Genomic DNA, 19,353 nt, shown 5'->3' with positions numbered 1-19,353 from the left:
ACTGCTTGAACCCAGGGAGTGGAGGTTGCAGTGAGCCGAGATCATGCCATTGCACTCTGGCCTGGGCGGCAGAGTATGACTCCATCTCAAAAAAAAAAAAAAAATGAGTTAAATAACCAGCTCTTCTTCACCTGCACTGAGGGAAGACCGAAAGTAAACGGGCTAAAGTTGCAAAAGAAGGGATTCTGCTTAGGTTAGTGACTTTTAAACTTTTGGTTATAGAACCCTTGAAACAAAATTTGAAAGGACAATATATAAAACAGAAAAAACTGAGATTTCTCTAGCCCAGCGAGCTCTCTCCTCAGAGGGCTTGCCAAAACACAGTTTGAAAACCAGTTGTTGGCCGGGCATGGTGGCGCATGCCTGTAATCCAAGAATTTTGGAAGGCTGAGGCAGGCAGATCACCTGAGTTCAGGAGTTCGAGATGAGCCTTGCCAACATGGCGAAACCCAATCTCTACTAAAAATACAAAAAAAATTGGTCAGGTGTGGTGGTGCATGCCTGTAGTCCCAGCTACTAGGGAGGATGAGGCAGGAGAATTACTTGACCCTGGGAAGCAGAGGTTGCAGTGAGCTGAGATCGTGCCACTGCACTCCAGCCTTGGTGACAAAGCAAGACCCCGTCTCAAAAAAAAAAAAAAGAAAGAAAACCAATTGTTAAGATCAGGGGCCAACAAACTATATAAAGCCTGCTACCTGTTTTTGTACTGCCTATGAACTAAGAATGATTTTTCTATTTATATATGGATGGGGGAAAAAAGAATAATATTGCATGACATGCGAAAATAAAATGAAATTCAACTTTCAGTGTCCATAAAGAAAGTTTTATTGGAAGACGGCTACACGCATTTGTTTGGTATTTTGGCTTTTGCACCACAATGAAAGAGTTAAGCAGTCACAACAGAGATCATATAGTCAGTGAAGACTAAAATATTAATTAACTGGTCCTTTGCAAAAAAGTTTGCCACCCTCTGGTGTAGATGAAAGAAAAAATTTTATGATAGTGCTTTTTAACACTGAGATTCATGATCAACAGAGTTTAGATGAGTTCTCCTTTTGGAAGGCACTAACAAAGGCTAGGTTGTGGTTTAAATGAGGTCCTGTCTGTATGGAGAAGTGATTGGCCTTAACCTTCAGGATCCCTGAAAGTTGCTCCCTTCCAACCCTGGAGGCTGTGGTTTTACCCCTGGGCTCCAGCTAGTCGCCTGCAGACTGCTAAAGGGAAAAGGAAGAAGGCAATTACCTGGCAGTGCACCAAATTTTTTTTCCCCAGTTTGGAGCCAGAAATTCCTGGCAGATAAAGAAAGGATTTCCTCCAGAATAACACAATTGCGGTAACACTCTGGCCAGCCAGTCCCTAGATTTCACAGGGTGGGAATTGGGAAGAAGTAAGAAAACTCAATTCCGGCCGGGCGCGGTGGCTCACGCTTGTAATCTCAGCACTTTGGGAGGCCGAGGCGGGCGGATCACGAGGTCAGGAGATCGAGACCACGGTGAAACCCCGTCTCTACTAAAAATAAAAAAAATTAGCCGGGCGTGGTGGCGGGCACCTGTAGTCCCAGCTACTCGGAGAGGCTGAGGCAGGAGAATGGCGTGAACCCGGGAGGTGGAGCTTGCAGTGAGCCGAGATTGCGCCACTGCACTCCAGCCTGGCCGACAGAGCGAGACTCCGTCTCAAAAAAAAAAAGAAAACTCAAGTCCAAGAACCGACAAGAGATTGAGGAAAGCTCTAAGGAAGACTATAAAAAAGAGAAAAATAATCTAGAACAAGGAGAGAAGGAATAGCAAAATCTTAAAATTTGTGCTTTCTTTCAAATCATTACAGATCATTTAAGATCAAACCAGATCACTGGCATTAACTTAAGCCCACTATAATACAACACTTTGGTCTCCAATCTACCATTTCACATTACATTTCTCTAATAGAGAGTAAACAGGTGGAAGCTGGAATTATAATTTTGTCCCTATAACTCTACTGTGATTCTAGTTCTTCTGCTATAAAATTATAGCTTAATACTTTCAAAACCATGGGGTGATTTCTTAGCCTGAAGTAGAAAGAATAGTAACTGGGGCTAAGGGAGAGCTATGGGCAGGGAACTGATGAATCTCAAATAATCTGCTCATTTATACTTTACACTTTCTACTTTGTTCCCTACTGGAAAAGCCTTGGGGATTACAGTGGTGAAGCCACAAAACTATATATATACCTCATGATTTCTTAGAGGAAAAAAACAAACAACAAAACAAATAATTGGTATCCTAGCTTTAGATAAAATGTATTATGGTAGTTTTTGCCTATAGCTTCATTTATTTTACATTTTTTTTTTTTTTTTTTGAGACGGAGTCTCGCTCTTTCACCCAGGCTGGAGTGCAGTGGCGCGATCTCGGCTCACTGCAGGCTCCGCCCCCCGGGGTTCACGCCATTCTCCTGCCTCAGCCTCCCGTGTAGCTGGGACTACAGGCACCTGCCACCTCGCCCGGCTAATTTTTTTTTTTTTTTGTATTTTTAGTAGAGACCGGGTTTCACCATGTTGGCCAGGCTGGTCTCAATCTCCTGACCTCGTGATCCGCCCGCCTCGGCCTCCCAAAGTGCTGGGATTACAGGCGTGAGCCACCGCGCCCGGCCTATTTTACATTTTTAAAGCGTGAAAATAACACAGGCACTTTTTTTTTTGAGACAGAGTTTTGCTCTTGTTGCTCAGGCTGGAGTGCAATGGTGCAATCTTGGCTCACCCCAACTCCACCTCCCGGGTTCGATTCTCCTGCTTCAGCCTCCTGAGTAGCTGGGACTACAGGCATGCACCACCATGCCCAGCTAATTTTGTATTTTTTAGTAGAGACGGGGTTTCTCTCTGTTGGTCAGGCTGCTCTCGAACTCCCAACCAAAAGTGATCCGCCCGCCTCAGCCTCCCAAAGTGCTGGGATTACAGGCGTGAGCCACCATGCCCGGCCAGGCACATGGTTTTTAAAAAATGAAACAGGCCGGGCATGATAGTTCATGCCTGTAATCCCAGCACTTTGGGAGGCCAAGACAGGTGTATTGCTTGAGCTCAGGAGTTCGAGACCAGCCTGGGCAACATGGTGAAACTGTCTCTACAAAAAATAGAAAAATTAGTCAGGCTTGGTGATGCCTGCCTGTAGTCCCAGCTACCAGGGAGTCTGAGGTGGGAGGCTCACTTGAGCCTGGGAAGCAGAGGTGAGCTCGTGCCACACACTCCAGCCTGGGTAACAGTGCCAGACTCAGTCTTAAAAGGAAAAAAATATATAAAAATGTAACAATACAGAAAGAAATGAAAGGCAAACATCTTCACATCTTCCTCCCATTCTCTGATCCCCAAATCTCTAATCCCTTGCCCCAAAGGTGGGAACTTGTTAATAGCTTTTGTTTGTTTGTTTTGTTTTGTTTAAGAAAGGGTCTCACTCCTGTTGCCCAGGCTGGAGTGCAGTGGTGCGATCACGGCTCACTGTAGCCTCGACTTCTGAAGCTCAGGTGATCCTCCCACCTCAACCTCTCAAGTATCTGGGACTACAGGAGTGAGCCATCATGCCCAGCTAATTTTTTGCATTTTTAGTAGAGACAGTGTTTCACCATTTTGGCCAGGCTGGTCTTGAACTCCTGAGCTAAAGTACTCTGCCTGCCTTGGCCTCCCAAAGTCCTGAGATTATAGGTGTGAACCAGCCTGATAGCTTATTGTATATGGAACAAGAAGGGGAAGAAAAAAAGAAAAACATACATATCCTTCCAAAAATTTTACACAGATGGTTTCACACTGTTCTGCACTTTGCTTTTCCCACTAAATAGTCTATCCAGGAAATATTTTTGCATTTTAATTGCTGAATTTTTTGGAAATAGGATTATTTACTAGCCCCATTTATGAGATTTATATATACATACATATATATATAAACAATGCTATAAAGAACATTCTTGTACCTATATCTTAGTGACTTTTATGACTAGATTCATATATTAAACTAGCAGTGTAATTGCCTGGTTAGCATTTTTATTCTAGCTATTAGCAAAATATCCTTCCAAAAGCTTCCACAAATTTATAGTCTCACCTACAATGTATGTCTGTTTCCCTACACTCTGGCCAACACTGGGTATTATTATTACTTAATTTTGGTAATTTGGTAAAGTTGTTCTTATGTTTATTGATGATCTGTATACCTTTTTTCCTTTCTATTTCAGAGACAGACTTGCTCTGTCGTCTAAGCTGGAGTACAGTGGCGCTATCATAGCTCACTGTAGCCTCAATCTCCTGGACTCAAGGGGGTCCTCCTGCCTTAGCCTCCCGAGTAGCTGGGACTACAGGCGTGTTCCACCACACCTGGCCTGTATACCTTTTCTTCTTCTTCTTCTTTTTGTTTTTGAGACGGAGTTTTGCTCTTGTTGCCCAGGCTAGAGTGCAATGGCTCAATCTCGTCTCACTGTAACCTCTGCCTCCCGGGTTCAAGCGATTCTCCTGCCTCAGCCTCCCAAGTAGCTGGGATTACAGGCCTCTGCCACCACATCCAGCTAATTTTTTGTATTTTTAGTAGAGACGGAGTTTCACCATGTTGGCCAGGCTGGTCTTGAACTCCTGACCTCAGGTGATCCGCCCACCTCAGCCTCCCAAAGTACTGGGATTATAGGCATGAGCCACTGCACCCGGCCCTACCTTTTCTTCTTGAGCTGCCTGCTATTTGTAATTTTCATTTTTTCTTATTACCTTGTTTAATGTCTTTACATATTAAAGAAAGTATCTGTTATATTTTGACTATTTTACAGTATTTTTGCCATACAAGAGTAATGTGGTCAATTTTATCAATTTATTTTTGTTTTCTGAATTTCATGTTATATTTTAGAAAGAACTTACTCATCCCATAATTATAAATTGATCTCTCTCTTTTAAGGCCTAAACAGTTTAATTCTTTGTTTATTAAAGTAGATTTGTTCTTTCTGCTTTGTTTAGTTTGGTTTTAGGTTTTTGTTTTGCTATGTTAATTCCAAAGGTCAAAAAACAATGAAAAAGAAAAATATTTTTGACTGTATCACAGGAAGATATATTTGATTCAGCAATGAATTCAATTGTTTAAAACTATGTGGGCCAACATTTTGTGGAGCAAATAAAATATTTTTACACCCAAATGTGGACCAAAGGCAGACAGTTTATAATCTCTGATCTATGAGCTCAAGAATACTAATTTCCCTTCTCACTTTTGAAAATGTGGCTGTTGAAAAGATTTCCTTAGGCCAGGCGCAGTGGCTCATGCCTGTAGTCCCCACCCTTTGGGAGGATCGCTTGAACCCAGGAGTTTGAGACTAGCTTGGGCCACGTAGGGAGATCCCATCTCCACAAAAAAAATATAAAAATTAGCTGGGCGTGGTGCTGCACACCTGAGGTCCCAGCTACTGGGGAGGCTGAGGTGGGAGGATCACTTGAGACTAGGAGTTTGAGACTAAAGTGAGTCTAGATCGCGCCACTGCACTCCAGCCTGGGCAACAGAAGGAGACCCTGTCTCAAAAAAAAAGGCCAGGAGCAGTGGCTCACACACACCTGTAATCCCAGCACTTTGGGAGGCCAAGGTGGGTGAATTGCTTGAGCTCAGAAGTTTGAGACCAGCCTGGGCAACATGGCAAAACTCCATCTCAACAAAAAATACAAAAATTAGCTGGGCATGGTGGCGTGTGCATGTAGTCCCAGCAACTAGGGATTCTGAGGTAGGAGGATCACTTGAGCCAGGGGAAATTGAGGCTGCAGTGAGCCATGATTGTGCCACTGCACTCCAGCAAAAAAAAAAACACAAACAAAACAAAAAAAAAACTTTTTTTTTCCTCTAAGATTTTCTTTTTTATTCTTTTTTTTTTTTGAGACAGAGTCTTGCTCTGTCACCCAGGCTGGAGTGCAGTGGTGCAATCTCAGCTCACTGCAAGCTCTGCCTCCTGGGTTCACGCCATTCTCCTGCCTCAGCCTCCCGAGTGGCTGGGATTACAGGCGCCTGCCACCACGCCCGGCTAATATTTTGTATTTTTAGTAGAGACGGGGTTTCACCGTGTTAGCCAGGATGGTCTCGATCTCCTGACCTCGTGATCCACCTGCCTCAGCCTCCCAAAGTGCTGGGATTACAGGTGTGAGCCACCGCGCCTGGCCTAAGATTTTCATTTTAGAGGAAGCAAAGCAAAATGTCTATTAGGTTGTACCACATGGAATGATTTTTATAGGTCAAAACCAGTCAAATATTGGCAGTTTCATGTGGTTCAACCTAATATAATTGCCTAAACATTACAAAAGTTTATTCTTTGTCTATGAAGTCCAAAACAGATGTTCTTCATCTGTCGGTAGCTGTCCTTGACAGTACTGGTGATTCAGCGTCCCAGGTTTCTTCTATCTTGTAACTTCTCTATCTTTAACAAATGACTTCCAAGGTCACGATATCTGCCACACTGAGACAGAACGGGGGGATAAGGCATTGAGGAGTGTACTGGGGGAGTTTTATGGAACAGGCCCCCTAGTGATGTAATCACTGCCACCCACTACCCTTTCGTTGGATAGAGCTCATCCCATGGCCATACCTAACTGCAAGAAAGGCTGAGGAATATTTTAGCTAGCTGTGTGCACAAAATTAAGAGAAAATGAGGCTGGTACATTCTTGCATCTTATTTTTTTATGTAGAATAAATTTCGAGTAATAATAATACAATATATTTGATCAGTTTGCAAGGAATTTGTGCTTCTTTTTTTTTTTTTTTTTTTTTGAGACGGAGTCTTGCTGTGTCACCCAGGCTGGAGTGCAGTGGTGCGATGTCAGCTCACTGTAAGCTCCGCCTCCCGGGTTCAGGCCATTCTCCTGCCTCAGCCTCCCGAGGAGCTGGGACTACAGGCGCCCGCCAACACGCCCGGCTAATTTTTTGTATTTTTAGTAGAGACAGGGTTTCACCGTGTTAGCCAGGATGGTCTCGATCTCCTGACCTCGTGATCCGCCCGCCTCGGCCTCCCAAAGTGCTGGGATTACAGGCTTGAGCCACCGCGCCCAGCCAATTTGTGCTTTTTTTTGAGTCAGAGTCTCACTCTGTTGCCCAGGCTGGAGTGCAGTGGCGCCATCTCGGCTTACTGCAACCCCTGCCTCCCAGGTTCAAGTGATTCTCCTGCCTCAGCCTCTTGAGTAGCTGGGATTACAGGGCTGTGCCACCACACCTGGCTAATTTTTGTATTTTTAGTAGAGACAGAGTTTCACCATGTTGGCCAGGCTGGTTTTGAACTCCTGACCTCAAGTGATCCACTCACCTCGGCCTCCTAGAGTGCTGGGATTACAGGCGTGAGCCACTGCGCTTGGCCTGTGCATTTTTTAAATCTGAGTTTCTAAGAGCTCTACAAGATAAACAAAAAATTATTACCATTTTATAGCTGAAGAAACTGAGACTGAAAGGGCAAGGTTGACTTGTCTAAGGACATGAACTAGTAAGTAGTGAAATCAGCTTATAACAGCAGGCATATTTTAAATTGTGCCATTTGGCTTATGCAGCACTTATATGTATATTTTCTCTGACCAGTAGTGCAGGGCTCTTCCCATCCTGACAGTCGGCTTGTGGCCTCTCCATCATGCCCAGCTGGTTATTAGCATGTTGCTGGCCCAGCAGATTTTAGGCTATAAATAGATGTATTTGTTGTCTGACTGATTCTTTTCCTGGAGTCAGGCACATTTACCCTTGCTAGAAACCAAGCCCTCCCTGCTTCTTGGCTCAGGTTAACAGGCAGTTTTATGAGGCCCTGAGATGGCACACGACTGCCTCCTTACACTTGTGTGGCACAGAAGAGCTCTCCAGGTGAGTACTAAATTGCCAAAGCTTAAAGGATGTGGAAGGGCAGTTTTGGGGTGGGGAGATGGGTTTACAACGGGATGCAGCTGTAGTCCCAACTCTATTACCTGCCAAGGGGTGGGGCTTTGCTGCTTTTTTATTTTTCGTTTTCCAGAGACAGGGTTTTGCTAGGTTGCCCAGACTAGACTTTTACCCCTGGGCACAAGTGACCCTCCTGCCTCACCCTCCTGAGTAGCTGAAACTATAGGCAAGTGCCACGCCACTCAGCTCTTTCGGCTGTTTTCTACTTTCTTCAAATGTGTAGTATTTGGTGGTTAGTAGAGAAAGGGAGAGGAATGATTTGTTTCATAAACTCAAATTCGACTTCACAGCTTCTGTCTTCCTGATTTCCATAATTCTCATCTTCCATGGCAATCTCTAACTGCTGTTTCCCCGCATTCCCCCTTCCTCAGTCATTTATTTAAATGAGAACATGCCTTCTTCATCAGGAGCGTTTGAGGTTTGAGGTTCACTTTGTGAATTCTCTGAGATCAGCAGCTACTGCATCTTTTTCTTTGAGTTCTCCCTGCTCACAAGTGCCTGGCCCACAGTGGGTGTCCCAAATACTTGCTGGCAAGAACTTTGCAAGGATCTTGGAAGTTTTCAGAGAGGAAGAACTCAGAATTAAAGCAAAATAAATAGCAAGTTTCTGCTTTAAAAAATAAGACTTTATGATCATTTCAAGCATTCAGGAATAAAAAGGGAGAAAATAGTATGATGATCATTCATATACCCCCACCACATATTTCAATAACTGTTAACATTTTGCTGTATTTGCTTCATCTATTTATACTCATAATCTCTGCCGAAGCACTGCAAAACAAATTATAGACATCAGGATACTTCCTCCCAGCAGCTTGCATCTTTAAAAACTAAGGACGGACCAGGCGCAGTGGCTCATGTCTGTAATCCCAGCACTTTGGGAGGCCGAGGTGGGCGGATCACCTAAGGTTGGGAGTTCAAGACCAGCCTGACCAACATGGAGAAACCCCGTCTCTACTGAAAATACAAAATTAGCCGGGTGTAGTGGCACATGCCTGTAATCCCAGCTACTAGGGAGGCTGAGGCAGGAGAATTGCTTGAACCTGGGAGGCGGAGGTCGCGGTGAGCCGAGATGGCGCCATTGCACTCCAGCCTGGGTAACAAGAGTGAAACTCCTTCTCAAAAAAAAAAAAAAAAAAAAAAAAATTGCTTTCTAAAAGAAAAGAGCAGGCCTAATGTCTCTGGAATACACCAGCAGGCTGGGTGCATGTATAAAGGTCTCTGGGTCTGAGTCTTCATTGTATATAGGTGATTTCCTGGATTCCTTTTAACTCTAAAATCTCCTATTCCCCTGACAACAGATAAAATTTTTGACGAATGTGATGTCATGCTCCTTGTTGTCTCATTTACAGCCATTAGCTCTCAAGTATTGTGACACTTTGAGTAATCAAGGGCTATAGTTTTTTATGAGTTTGTTCAGCTTTGGTTACTTTTATACAGGATACATTCACAGCTAACCTAGTAACAGTTTAACTTCCAACTTTGAAGGCTGCATTTGCTGCTATGACATAGGAGTTGGTATGCCAATGGATGTCTTGACCAGCTGAATACTAGGGGCGCTTTGTCTCATCACTGTAGGCCAGGAATTTCCAGGCAGCCACTTCCAAAGCTACTGCTTGGTGCCTTGCCAGGTTTGGGGGCTTGGTTTAAATCAAAGTAGCAGACACCAGCCTCGGGTCCCCAGGCTTCGTGAGAAACCTCTAGTGAGCTGCTATTCCAACCTGTCTCCACAGGGGTAGCAAGCACAACTCACTGCTAGACTCAAACTATTTATTTTTTCCAATGACAAGATTCCAATTATCTTCAGGCTACTAAAATGTTCCAACAGCTGGGTGCAGTGGCTTATGCATGTAGTCCCAGCTACTCCAGAGGCTGAGGTAGGAGGATCACTTGAAGCCAGGAATTCAAGATCAGGGTAACATAGTGAGACCCCCATCTTTAAAAAGATAAATATTTCTCTATTTACGCAAATACCCTTTGGGTTAGCAGCACAAGGCTAGGTGGGAGCGTATAATCTGGAAGATGATTTCAATGCTGTACTGATAAATGGAATCTTCTTGTACATCATGGACCACGGAATTGTGAGAGGAAAATTATCCAGGTTTAAAGCAAGTTCAAATTAGTATTTTAAAACATTATTTACTACTATATGAGAAACTGCTAGTGAGCAGGGGACTGGAGTAGATGCTAATAAAGATGATTATGAGACGGTTCCTGACATAGGAGCTTTCTCTTAATGCTATTGGAGTGTAGGAGTGTAAATTACGAGTTCTTTTGGAGGCAAACTGACATTATTTTACACTTATATCCCCTTTGACATAGTAATTCTGTATCTAAAAATTATCCTATGGAAATGCAAATACATGAAGATAAATAAATGTTCAAAGTCATTCACTGCAGCCTACAAAAAAATCTGGAAGTACTCAAAAATACTAAATAGAAGCACTTGGATATGAAGATATGGTGAGTCTAGTATAAATAAAAAATTAATGATGCTAAATTGATAATTTTCTTTCAACTAGTCATATCAGACTCCTTAAAATTTTAGCTAATTAAAGTAAGACTAAGAAATGCTCAGCCACATGCACAATGTGGGTATGAATTTATCTTCTCACTGATATATTTCAGATGATTTTGCATTGCATGTACACTTTTTGCTGTATGTTGTGTGGTGCTTTAATTCTGGTATTGTTCTCACAAACTTTAATAAACAACACAATGGGGCTAGGCGCAGTGGCTCACGGCTGTAATCCCAGCACTTTGGGAGGCTGAGGCGGGTGGATCACCTGAGGTAAGGAGTTTGAGACCAGCCTGACCAACATGGTGAAACCCCATCTCTCCTAAAAATACAAAATTAGCCGGGCGTGGTTGTGCATGCCTGTAATCCCAGCTACTCGGGAGGCTGAGGCAGGAGAATCACTTGAACCCGGGAGGCAGAGGTTGCAGTGAGCTGAGATCGCGCCATTGCACTCCAGCCTGGGCAATAAGAGCGAAACTCCATTTCAAAAAAGGAAGAAAGAAAAATGACTAAGTTTTTTCCCTTTTATTTAATACTAATTATACACAGAACACTTGCAGTATCAGCAATTAAGTTCGTCCCTTCAAAAGCAAATTCTTATGGCCAGGAAACAATGCTAATAATTATTTCTTGGTGGGCGCGGTGGCTCACGCTTGTAATCCCAGCACTTTGGGAGGCTGAGGCGGGCGGATCACGAGGTCAGGAGATCAAGACCACGGTGAAACCCCGTCTCTACTAAAAATACAAAAAATTAGCCGGGCGTGGTGGCGGGTGCCTGTAGTCCCAGCTGCTCGGAAAGGCTGAGGCAGGAGAATGGCGTGAACCCGGGAGGCGGAGCTTGCAGTGAGCCGAGACTGTGCCACTGCACTCCAGCCTGGGCGACAGAGCAAGACTCCGTCTAAAAAAGAAAAGCAAAAAAAACAAAACAAAACAAAAATTATTTCTTGTACCCTCCAAGCTTGCATTATCTGTGTAGGAAGAGCATTGACCGGATTTTCTAGCCCTCTGGAGCTCCTCAATTACCTACAGTGCAACAGCACAACTGAGGCCTGATGCTGATTTTCTGGTGCTTTTCATGTTGCCAAAATCGGCAGGCCTGACTTCTTGACCATCAATTTAAGTTAGGTTTTAGTTTGGAGAACTATAGGGCTAGGCAAGGGAGTCCTTGCAGTAGTGGTCCAGGTGCTGTCCCCCCAAACATCAACTGGAATCTGTAACAAATGGAAATTCTTGGGCTCTACCCTATACCCACTAAATCAGAAATTTACTGTTTAAAAAGTTCTCTAGATGTTTTAGGAACCACTATTCTAATTTACAGATGACCCTTGACACATACAGATTTTCTTCTGCCTCTGCCACCCCTGAGACAGCATAACACCTCCTCTTCTCAGCCTACTCGACTGAAAACAAGTATGAAGATCTTTATGATCATCCACTTCCACTGAATGAACAGTATTTTCTCAACACTTTTTTCTCTAGCTTATGGTAAGAATACAGTAATACATAACATAATGTGTTTTGACTTTGTTATTGGTAAGGCTTCTGGTCAACAGTAGGCTGTTAGCAGTTAAGTTTTGGGGGAATAAGAAGTCATATGCAAAATTTTCAACTGTGCAGGGGGTCAGTCCCGCTAGTCCCTTATTGTTCAAAAGTCAACTGCACTTCTTTTAAAATTTTTTTAAGAGGCAGGGTTTTGCTCTGTCACCTGGACTGGAACGCTGTGGTGTGACCATGGCTCACTGCAGCCCCAACCTCCTGGAGTCAAGCGATCCTCCTGCTTCAGCCTCCCAAGTAGCTAGGGGTTAAATCTTGACTTTACCACATAAACCTCTTCACAAGCATTGTCACTTAATTCTCAGAGAAATCCAGTATCGGATAAGCAAACAGGTTCTGAGAGTTTAAGTAATTTATCCTAGTACTTTGCTACCATGCACACGGACCCTCATCTACCACCACCTGAGCTTGTGAAAAATGAGGAAATCTTGGGCTCCAACCCAGACCTGCATTTTATTTATTTATTTATTTATTTTGCTCTGGTGGCACTAATAGAGCACCAGATTTGCATTTTATCAAGCAAGGTCTCTAGATAATTCCTATGCACACTAGTTAGGGTTTGAGACATTTGGCCCACTCCACGTTATCCTAAGGGGTACAGCTGGGATAAAGGATGAGCCTGAGCCAAGTCTGAAAATGGCCACAGAGAAGCAACAGATGGATCAGAGAACCCTTCACGGGCAGCAAATAAATCTTTTCTAAAAGAGCCCAGGAACAGAGCGCCGAAGTTGGAAGAGAGAGGACAGCTCACTCAAGGGCCTTGTAATCGTGCTGAGGAGCCAGAAGGCAATGGACAGATACAGGAGTTTACACTGGAAGATAGAAATTTACATTTCTGAAGAGAAATAGAGAATCAGTAGGTTTTCAGCAGAGTTTTGTGGTGCAGCCACAGAAATTCTTCAAATTTACTAATCAAAACCAGGCATATAAAATTCACCCGAGTTTCCAATTTCAAACTAAGTTCACAAGGCTCTTCATTAGAAGTGCTTCAATAGTAAGTACCAAGTAGAACAAAAACCTACCTTTTGGTTAGTTTTTTAAATAGTTAAACCTTCAGCCCTTATGAGAGGTGGTTACTGTATGATTTAACTATGCTTTCTCTGGGCCTGCAGAAGACTCTTCAAATAACTAGTTTATTATTTAGGTTTCTCAAAAACCTATCTTGTTTTGCATGTAAACCTTTTGACTATATAGCTGGGTAGGTGGTTAGGCCATTTTCATCAAAAGTCGGTCATAAACTAAGTCTGTTTTGTCCTAAATTAGGAATGTATCTGCAGTACAAGTGGGTGATGCAAAAATGACAATGTTCTCCTGGGAACAAGATAACCAGCTTTATTATGTAATTTTGTCTAGGGATGGCTGCATGTATTTTATCAACATTTACTTCAAGCAAATTAAATTTGAAGCCTAGTAACTAACATCTCTGAAAGTTTATGTCATTTCATTTTCTACAAACCAGTTGGGAGAGGTAAAATTGACCATTATCTGTGATTTACAAATGAGGAAACCAAAGAGGGGCTGTTGACTTGAAAAGCAGAGGTGGAACTCAAAAGCCATAGTCATTCTAGTTTCCATCCACCAACAGCTTTTACTGAATTGGGCTTTAGTATGATGTCTATGACATACACAAACTGGCAATACATAACAGTGCTGTAAAACTCATGACTGTCATGACTATAAGGTGGTCTACCAGGCTTCTGTTTGCATATTCAACACTACCACCCAGAAATAAAGGTTTCTCTTTGCCATTCTATTGTCCTACTTTATACCTCATTCCCAATGCACTTTTTTTTTCTTATTTTTTCTCTATTCTCCTTTATGATCACTTTGTACAACCTTTAAAAAAGTCACTTCAGGTTGACTACTTTAAAAAAAAATCAGGGTTTTAAGAATTATTTTGGTATGCCTTTTAGAATTGCAAACAGTAAAGGGAGGGATACTGTCTCCCACCCTTTTGAACTGAAAAGTTTTGCTCACCTAATTTTAAAATTTGAATAAGAAACAAATCTTTATTTAAATAAAGAGAGGTAGAAAGATTATAGGTGGAAAATAAAAAGTAGTCCAAAAAGGCAAAAGAAACACACTAGAGTGGGGTCTTGAATTGGTCCACTTAATCACTGCCTTCCAAAAGATTAAATTTCAAAACAACTCTCACTTTTCAGTTGTAATTATCAAAACAATAATCATCACATGGCAAACTATAGAAAGAGCCAAAGATTCTCTACCTAAGATATAAAGAGATCACAAAATTGTCTTAAAATACAAAGAAAATTTTATTTGTATATCAAAGACTCTAAGAAATGATGACATAAGGTTAGCAGAGCTGATGTCAAGACATAAATAGGTTTGAAGTTATAGATGATAAATCACTTTGTTTTACTGAACCTTCCCTTGATTACGTTATAGACAGCATCCCTGGTATGCTCCCAGTTGAATCTTAAGCATGATGTGTCCGGGTGATATAATCGTAATTCCTTTCTGTTAATCCTCGTTATCTCTCTTTTTTTTCTTTTTCTTCTTTTTCTCTGGACTCTGAAAATAGCCAACAAGAATGCTTTGAAAGAGCTGTAACTGTATGGGTGAGTAATCACTTTTCTTTATAAAATGCAAAATCAATGTTTCCCTTGAAAACAAATTTAGGGAAAAGATTAAAATTGAAAATATGAAAAACCCACCTATAAAAGTAAGCTTCAGCAAATCATACTCTTCCCCTCAATGCAAACTTGATTTTTAGTAATAAATTCTAGATTTGTAAAATGGCCTTTTATAATATAAATACAACAAAGCCATTTCACTTTTACCTCCCCATCAATGAAAACCATTTTTTAAAATGCTTGCTCATTTCTGATATAGAAAATAGAATGAAATGTGGAGAACTGGCCCCTCCAAGTGAACGCCGATAATTAAAAACAAACATACAGCAATTGCTGTGCTGGTACATGGTTCTTCCTCAGAAAGTGGTTCTTCCTTAATGTGTTTCTTTTTACCCTTTTTCTTCTTCTTCTTCACAGATGTTTCTTCTTCTTCTGCCACTTTTTCTTCTTCTTCCTCTTCTTCAACTGAATAGGGTAAGTGTAAAGGCACAACAAATTAACACTGTATCAGATCTCACTCCTTCCAAAAATGTATGAGTCCTAGTTTTTTTCTGTCACTCTCATCAACTACCCAGTTTGTTTTGTTTATTTTATAATTGGGAAGGTCCTCCAAGGCCTACCACTAACTTTAACGAATGATATAGATAGAGCTCAGAGCAATTTTCTCACGATCATGAAGTCATGTATAAAAATCAGGATTAAAACAAAGGTCATCTGATCTCCAATCATTATTGGGAAGAGAGTCAATTATATTAGAAATGGTTAAGAGCTTCCACTCTGAAGTCAGAAGGCCTGGGTTTAATCTACCTGCTGCAGCCCTGAAAAATTGTATTTACCCTTGGTAAAACTCCATATCTATAAAACTTAAGAATGTCTTATCTTACTGGATTGTTACTGAGATTTAAAAAGATGATGCATAGAAAGCACTAAGTATAACGCTTAGCACACATTACAATAAGGACTCAACACATAGCTATTATTAGACATTCAGTGACCAGCTGGCTGCAGTGGCTCACGCCTGTAATCTCAGCACGTTGGGAGGCTGAGGCGGGAGGATCACTTGAGGTCAGGAGATCAAGACCAGCCTGGCCAACATGGTGAAATCCTGTCTCTAATAAAAATACAAAAAAGTTAGCCGGGCGTGGTGGCGCATGCCTGTAATCCCAGTTACTCAGGAGGCTGATGCAGGAGACTCGCTTGAACCCAGGAGGTGGAGGCTGCAGTCAGCCAAGATTATGCCACTGCACTTCAGCCTGGGCAACAAAGGGAGACTCTGTCTCACAAAAAAAAAAAAAAAAAAAAAGAAAAAAAAAAGAGAGAGAGAAATTCAGCAATTCAGTGACCAAATAATATTCATGCCAGACTCTGTACTAAACAATTCGAGCAAGGCACAAGAGGCAAAAATATTCATTTCCCTATGAATCTTTTTTATTTTAGTGGCAGAGTGGAGAGACATAAATGATACATTACATAATAGATATTAAAGTGGTAAGAATAAAAATAAAGCAGGAAGGGGAATGTTGGAAAAGGGCAGTATATATGGCCATTTTAGGCAGAATGGTCGGCAAACATCTAAAAGAGGTGAGGGAGTGAATGAATGATACATGTATCTTGAGGGAAAATCGTCCAGGTACAGTAGAGCAGATGCTTAAGTCATAAGGCGTGTTGGAGGGCAGGTGGGATAAGTGGATGATAATAGGTTCAGGAAATAGCAAGCAGGCCAGTATGGCTGGAACAAATTTAGATTTAAAAAGCTAGTGGTGGTTCCACTGTGGCCACCACATACTTTCAAGTGGAACTGAGAGGATTTGCTGTCAGACTAGATTGAGTTATGAGAAAAAAGTCAAGGTTGATGGCCAAAGCAACTGGAATTGTCACATAGAAAATGGGGGAGGACTGGGCGTGGTGGCTCACGCCTGTAATCCCAGCACTTTGGGAGGCCGAAGTGGGTGGATCACAAGGTCAGGAGTTTGAGACCAGGCTGGCCAACATGGTGAAACCCTGTCTCTACTAAAAATAAAAAAATTAGCTGGGCGTGGTGGTGCGTGCCTGTAATCACAGCTACTCAAGAGGCTAAGGCAGGAAACTTGCTTGAACCTGGGAGGCAGAGGTTGTAGTGAGCCCAGATTGTGCCACTGCACTCCAGCCTGGGTGACAGAGAAAGACTCTCTTGGGGGGGGGAAATTGTGGGATGAAAAATTGACAAATAAATTGGAAAAGCTTATTGGATACACAATTGAGGATACAAAGGACAGAGTTTGCTGCCTCAAATGCTACGTTTAGGGATCTCCTTACTTTTCAATAAAAAGAAGCATAAAAGTTAAATGAATTGTTTGTTTTCTCTATCAAGTATACTATCGACATTTGTAGATCATACACTTTTGACCACTAAGCTACTTAGAAACCAAGTTAAAGCAATCATTGTGTTAATGCTTTACTCTTTTGCTAGACTTGCTAGTAGGTGTTCAATAAACCCAGGTGTAACTAATAATGAGGCGTCTGCTTATCAACTTCACAAGACAGCCTAGTTAACTGGTGAGCACCTATTAGATATTGTAACTATGACAGCAGGCTACCAGTATGTATTCCTTCTAGTCCACTCCGTGTAAGAGAAACAATGAAGAAAATCACTGTTCCATCAATTCTATATTCATTCTTAACTATAAAACAAAAAATTTTCAACAACCAATTTAGAAAACACATTCCTTTTTTCTCTTAATTCTCAAAATAGTTCACGTAGGAGAAACTGAAGTTTTGGAACTCTTAGTAAAATACCTAATTTGACCAAACTTCTCACATTTCCTCTGTGAAGTCTGATAAATTTAATGATATCATAAATATTCCCAGAGAACATAATGGCATTATTAAAACACCATTAGCGTTCAATGAGCAGTTTTATAATAAAGTGCGATGGCACGTACTTTTAAGACTCACAAAATCCACAGTTCTAGAGAAATGAGTATAAGTTGTGTTAAAAACAAATTCAAACTAACCTTTAACTTTAATCTTGGCTTTTTTGGCTTTTTTTTCAGTAATTTCATCATCTTTATCTACCTGTTCTATTTTGCGTTTTTTAGAACAGGTTGGAAGTGTGGAGTCACCAGAAGGATCGTAAGTCTTCACTTCACTGAAAGACCCAAAAAGTTTTAGAAAATCTCTACAAGTATCTGGAATTGAAATAATTCTCAAGAGATAAAGAAAATGCCATTAGATAATACTTACATAAGCACACAATGTTGTTTCATTTTAGTGGCTTTAGGGTAGTTTATGAAGACTAATAGTTTCCAAAAGTTAAAGGTATTAATATTTTTCAAGTAGGTCAATCACATTCAAGAGAAGTGGTGAGCTAAATGAATTCTGATTTAGTAATCAATGTAGTTACTATGGTACAGGAAAACACTCAATCAGCATGGGGGAAATGAAAGGAGAAAATGTCTTCACACCTAACTAGAAAGTGAAAACTGAACCAATCCAACTTTCAGAACACTGCGCAATGAAAAAACAAAAAAAACCCAAAAAAACAAAAAATCTAAACCAAGCTTAGTATAGAAGTCTTCATCATAAGATCACAAGAACAAGAAAAGATACAAATACATACACATGGAAAAGATTCCTTAGAACCCAACATTTGCTTTTGTTCTAATGTAAGCAGAAAGAAAATACTGAAATGAGTGCCTAAAATGTGAACTGATGCTTTAAGCGCGTATGTTTAAAGTAAAAAGCACTAATTGCACAGGAACATTAAAAAAATTGGTTCAAAACAAGCTAAAAAATGTTCTGTTTTTTAAGCAGACTTGTAAACTGCATGACTATTTAATTTTTATAGGTTAAAGACATTTATAATTTAAGAAACAAAGACCCATGTTTGTCAACTAGAGATAAGTTATAGACTGTAAATACTGCAGAATGTATAGCTATTATAGAAAGCTTGGAAAATTCACAAAAAAGAAAATGTGAATGCCCACAGAAACACATTTGATTTCTCTCCAGAAAACACTAAATTATACTTAAATATGTATTTATAATCGGTACTGTTCTATATATTACTCTCCTCATCCACTTATACTGTAAGATTTTACTATTAAAATTCTTGAAGGAGGCCAGGTGCTGTGGCTCACGCCTGTAATCCCAGCACTTTGGGAGGCCGAGACGGGCGGATCACGAGGTCAGGAGATCGAGACCATCCTGGCCAACATGATGAAACCCCGACTCTACTAAAAATACAAAAATTAGCTGGATGTGGTGGTGTATGCCTGTAATCCTAGCTACTCAGGAGGCTGAGGCAGGAGAGTAACTTGAACCGGGGAGTCAGAGGTTGCAGTGAGCCGGGATCGTGCCACTGCACTCCAGCCCGGCAACAGAGAGAGACTCTGTCTCAAAAAAAAAAACAAAAAAACAAAAAAAAACTTGAAGAATTATGACTCCTGAAAGTTTAATTTATTGGGTTAACGACTAGGAACATTTTGAAGAATCTTGATACATACTGTGAAATGGCATCCTAGAATAGCTATACCACATTCTACCTCCATCATCACAACCTCACCAGCATTGAACATTGCCTCAAATAATAACTCAAATACCCCTCCACATATAAATCTTTTGTTAATCTGATAGTTAAGTTTGAATGCTTTATCATACCTCAGGCATTTTTAGACTTGTTTTCTGTCTTTATACTTTTTACAGAATAGGTTTCTGTAGGGATTAACTCTGAACGAACTTTTTTTGAGACAGAGTTTTGCTCCTATTGCCCAGGCTGGAGTGCAAGGGTGTGATCTCAGCTCACTGCACCCTCCGCCTCCTGGGTTTC

The 19,353-nt window shown here is 41.2% G+C and overlaps 1 protein-coding gene and 1 long non-coding RNA gene across 5 annotated transcripts in view; both read right to left on the bottom strand.

Annotated features, from left to right (window-relative positions):
- The window catches only part of LOC129488295 (uncharacterized), a 58,497-nt gene extending 47,169 nt beyond the window's left edge, over positions 1–11,328 (bottom strand). Inside the window, exon 1 of the long non-coding RNA XR_008659630.2 lies at positions 7,267–11,328. This is a non-coding gene — a long non-coding RNA (uncharacterized lncRNA). The remainder of the gene's footprint in view (positions 1–7,266) is intronic.
- A 2,878-nt stretch (positions 11,329–14,206) lies between these two features.
- NOP58 (NOP58 ribonucleoprotein) overlaps positions 14,207–19,353 on the bottom strand; it is a 40,010-nt gene continuing 34,863 nt past the window's right edge. For all 4 annotated transcript variants that reach the window (XM_055290237.2, XM_063644944.1, XM_063644945.1 and 1 more), the window contains 3 exons: positions 17,540–17,673; positions 14,872–15,011; positions 14,207–14,484 (listed from right to left, as the gene is read on the bottom strand). In XM_055290237.2, the coding sequence (XP_055146212.1) occupies positions 14,434–14,484; positions 14,872–15,011; positions 17,540–17,673 (325 nt within the window). In that variant the 3' untranslated portion in view covers positions 14,207–14,433. The remainder of the gene's footprint in view (positions 14,485–14,871; positions 15,012–17,539; positions 17,674–19,353) is intronic.

This window comes from Symphalangus syndactylus, chromosome 8 (genome assembly GCF_028878055.3).
Source record: "Symphalangus syndactylus isolate Jambi chromosome 8, NHGRI_mSymSyn1-v2.1_pri, whole genome shotgun sequence".
Classification (NCBI taxonomy): Eukaryota; Metazoa; Chordata; class Mammalia; order Primates; family Hylobatidae; genus Symphalangus; species Symphalangus syndactylus.
The sequence above is the reverse complement of the archived record's forward strand: the minus strand, read 5'-3'. Positions and strand labels throughout refer to the sequence as shown.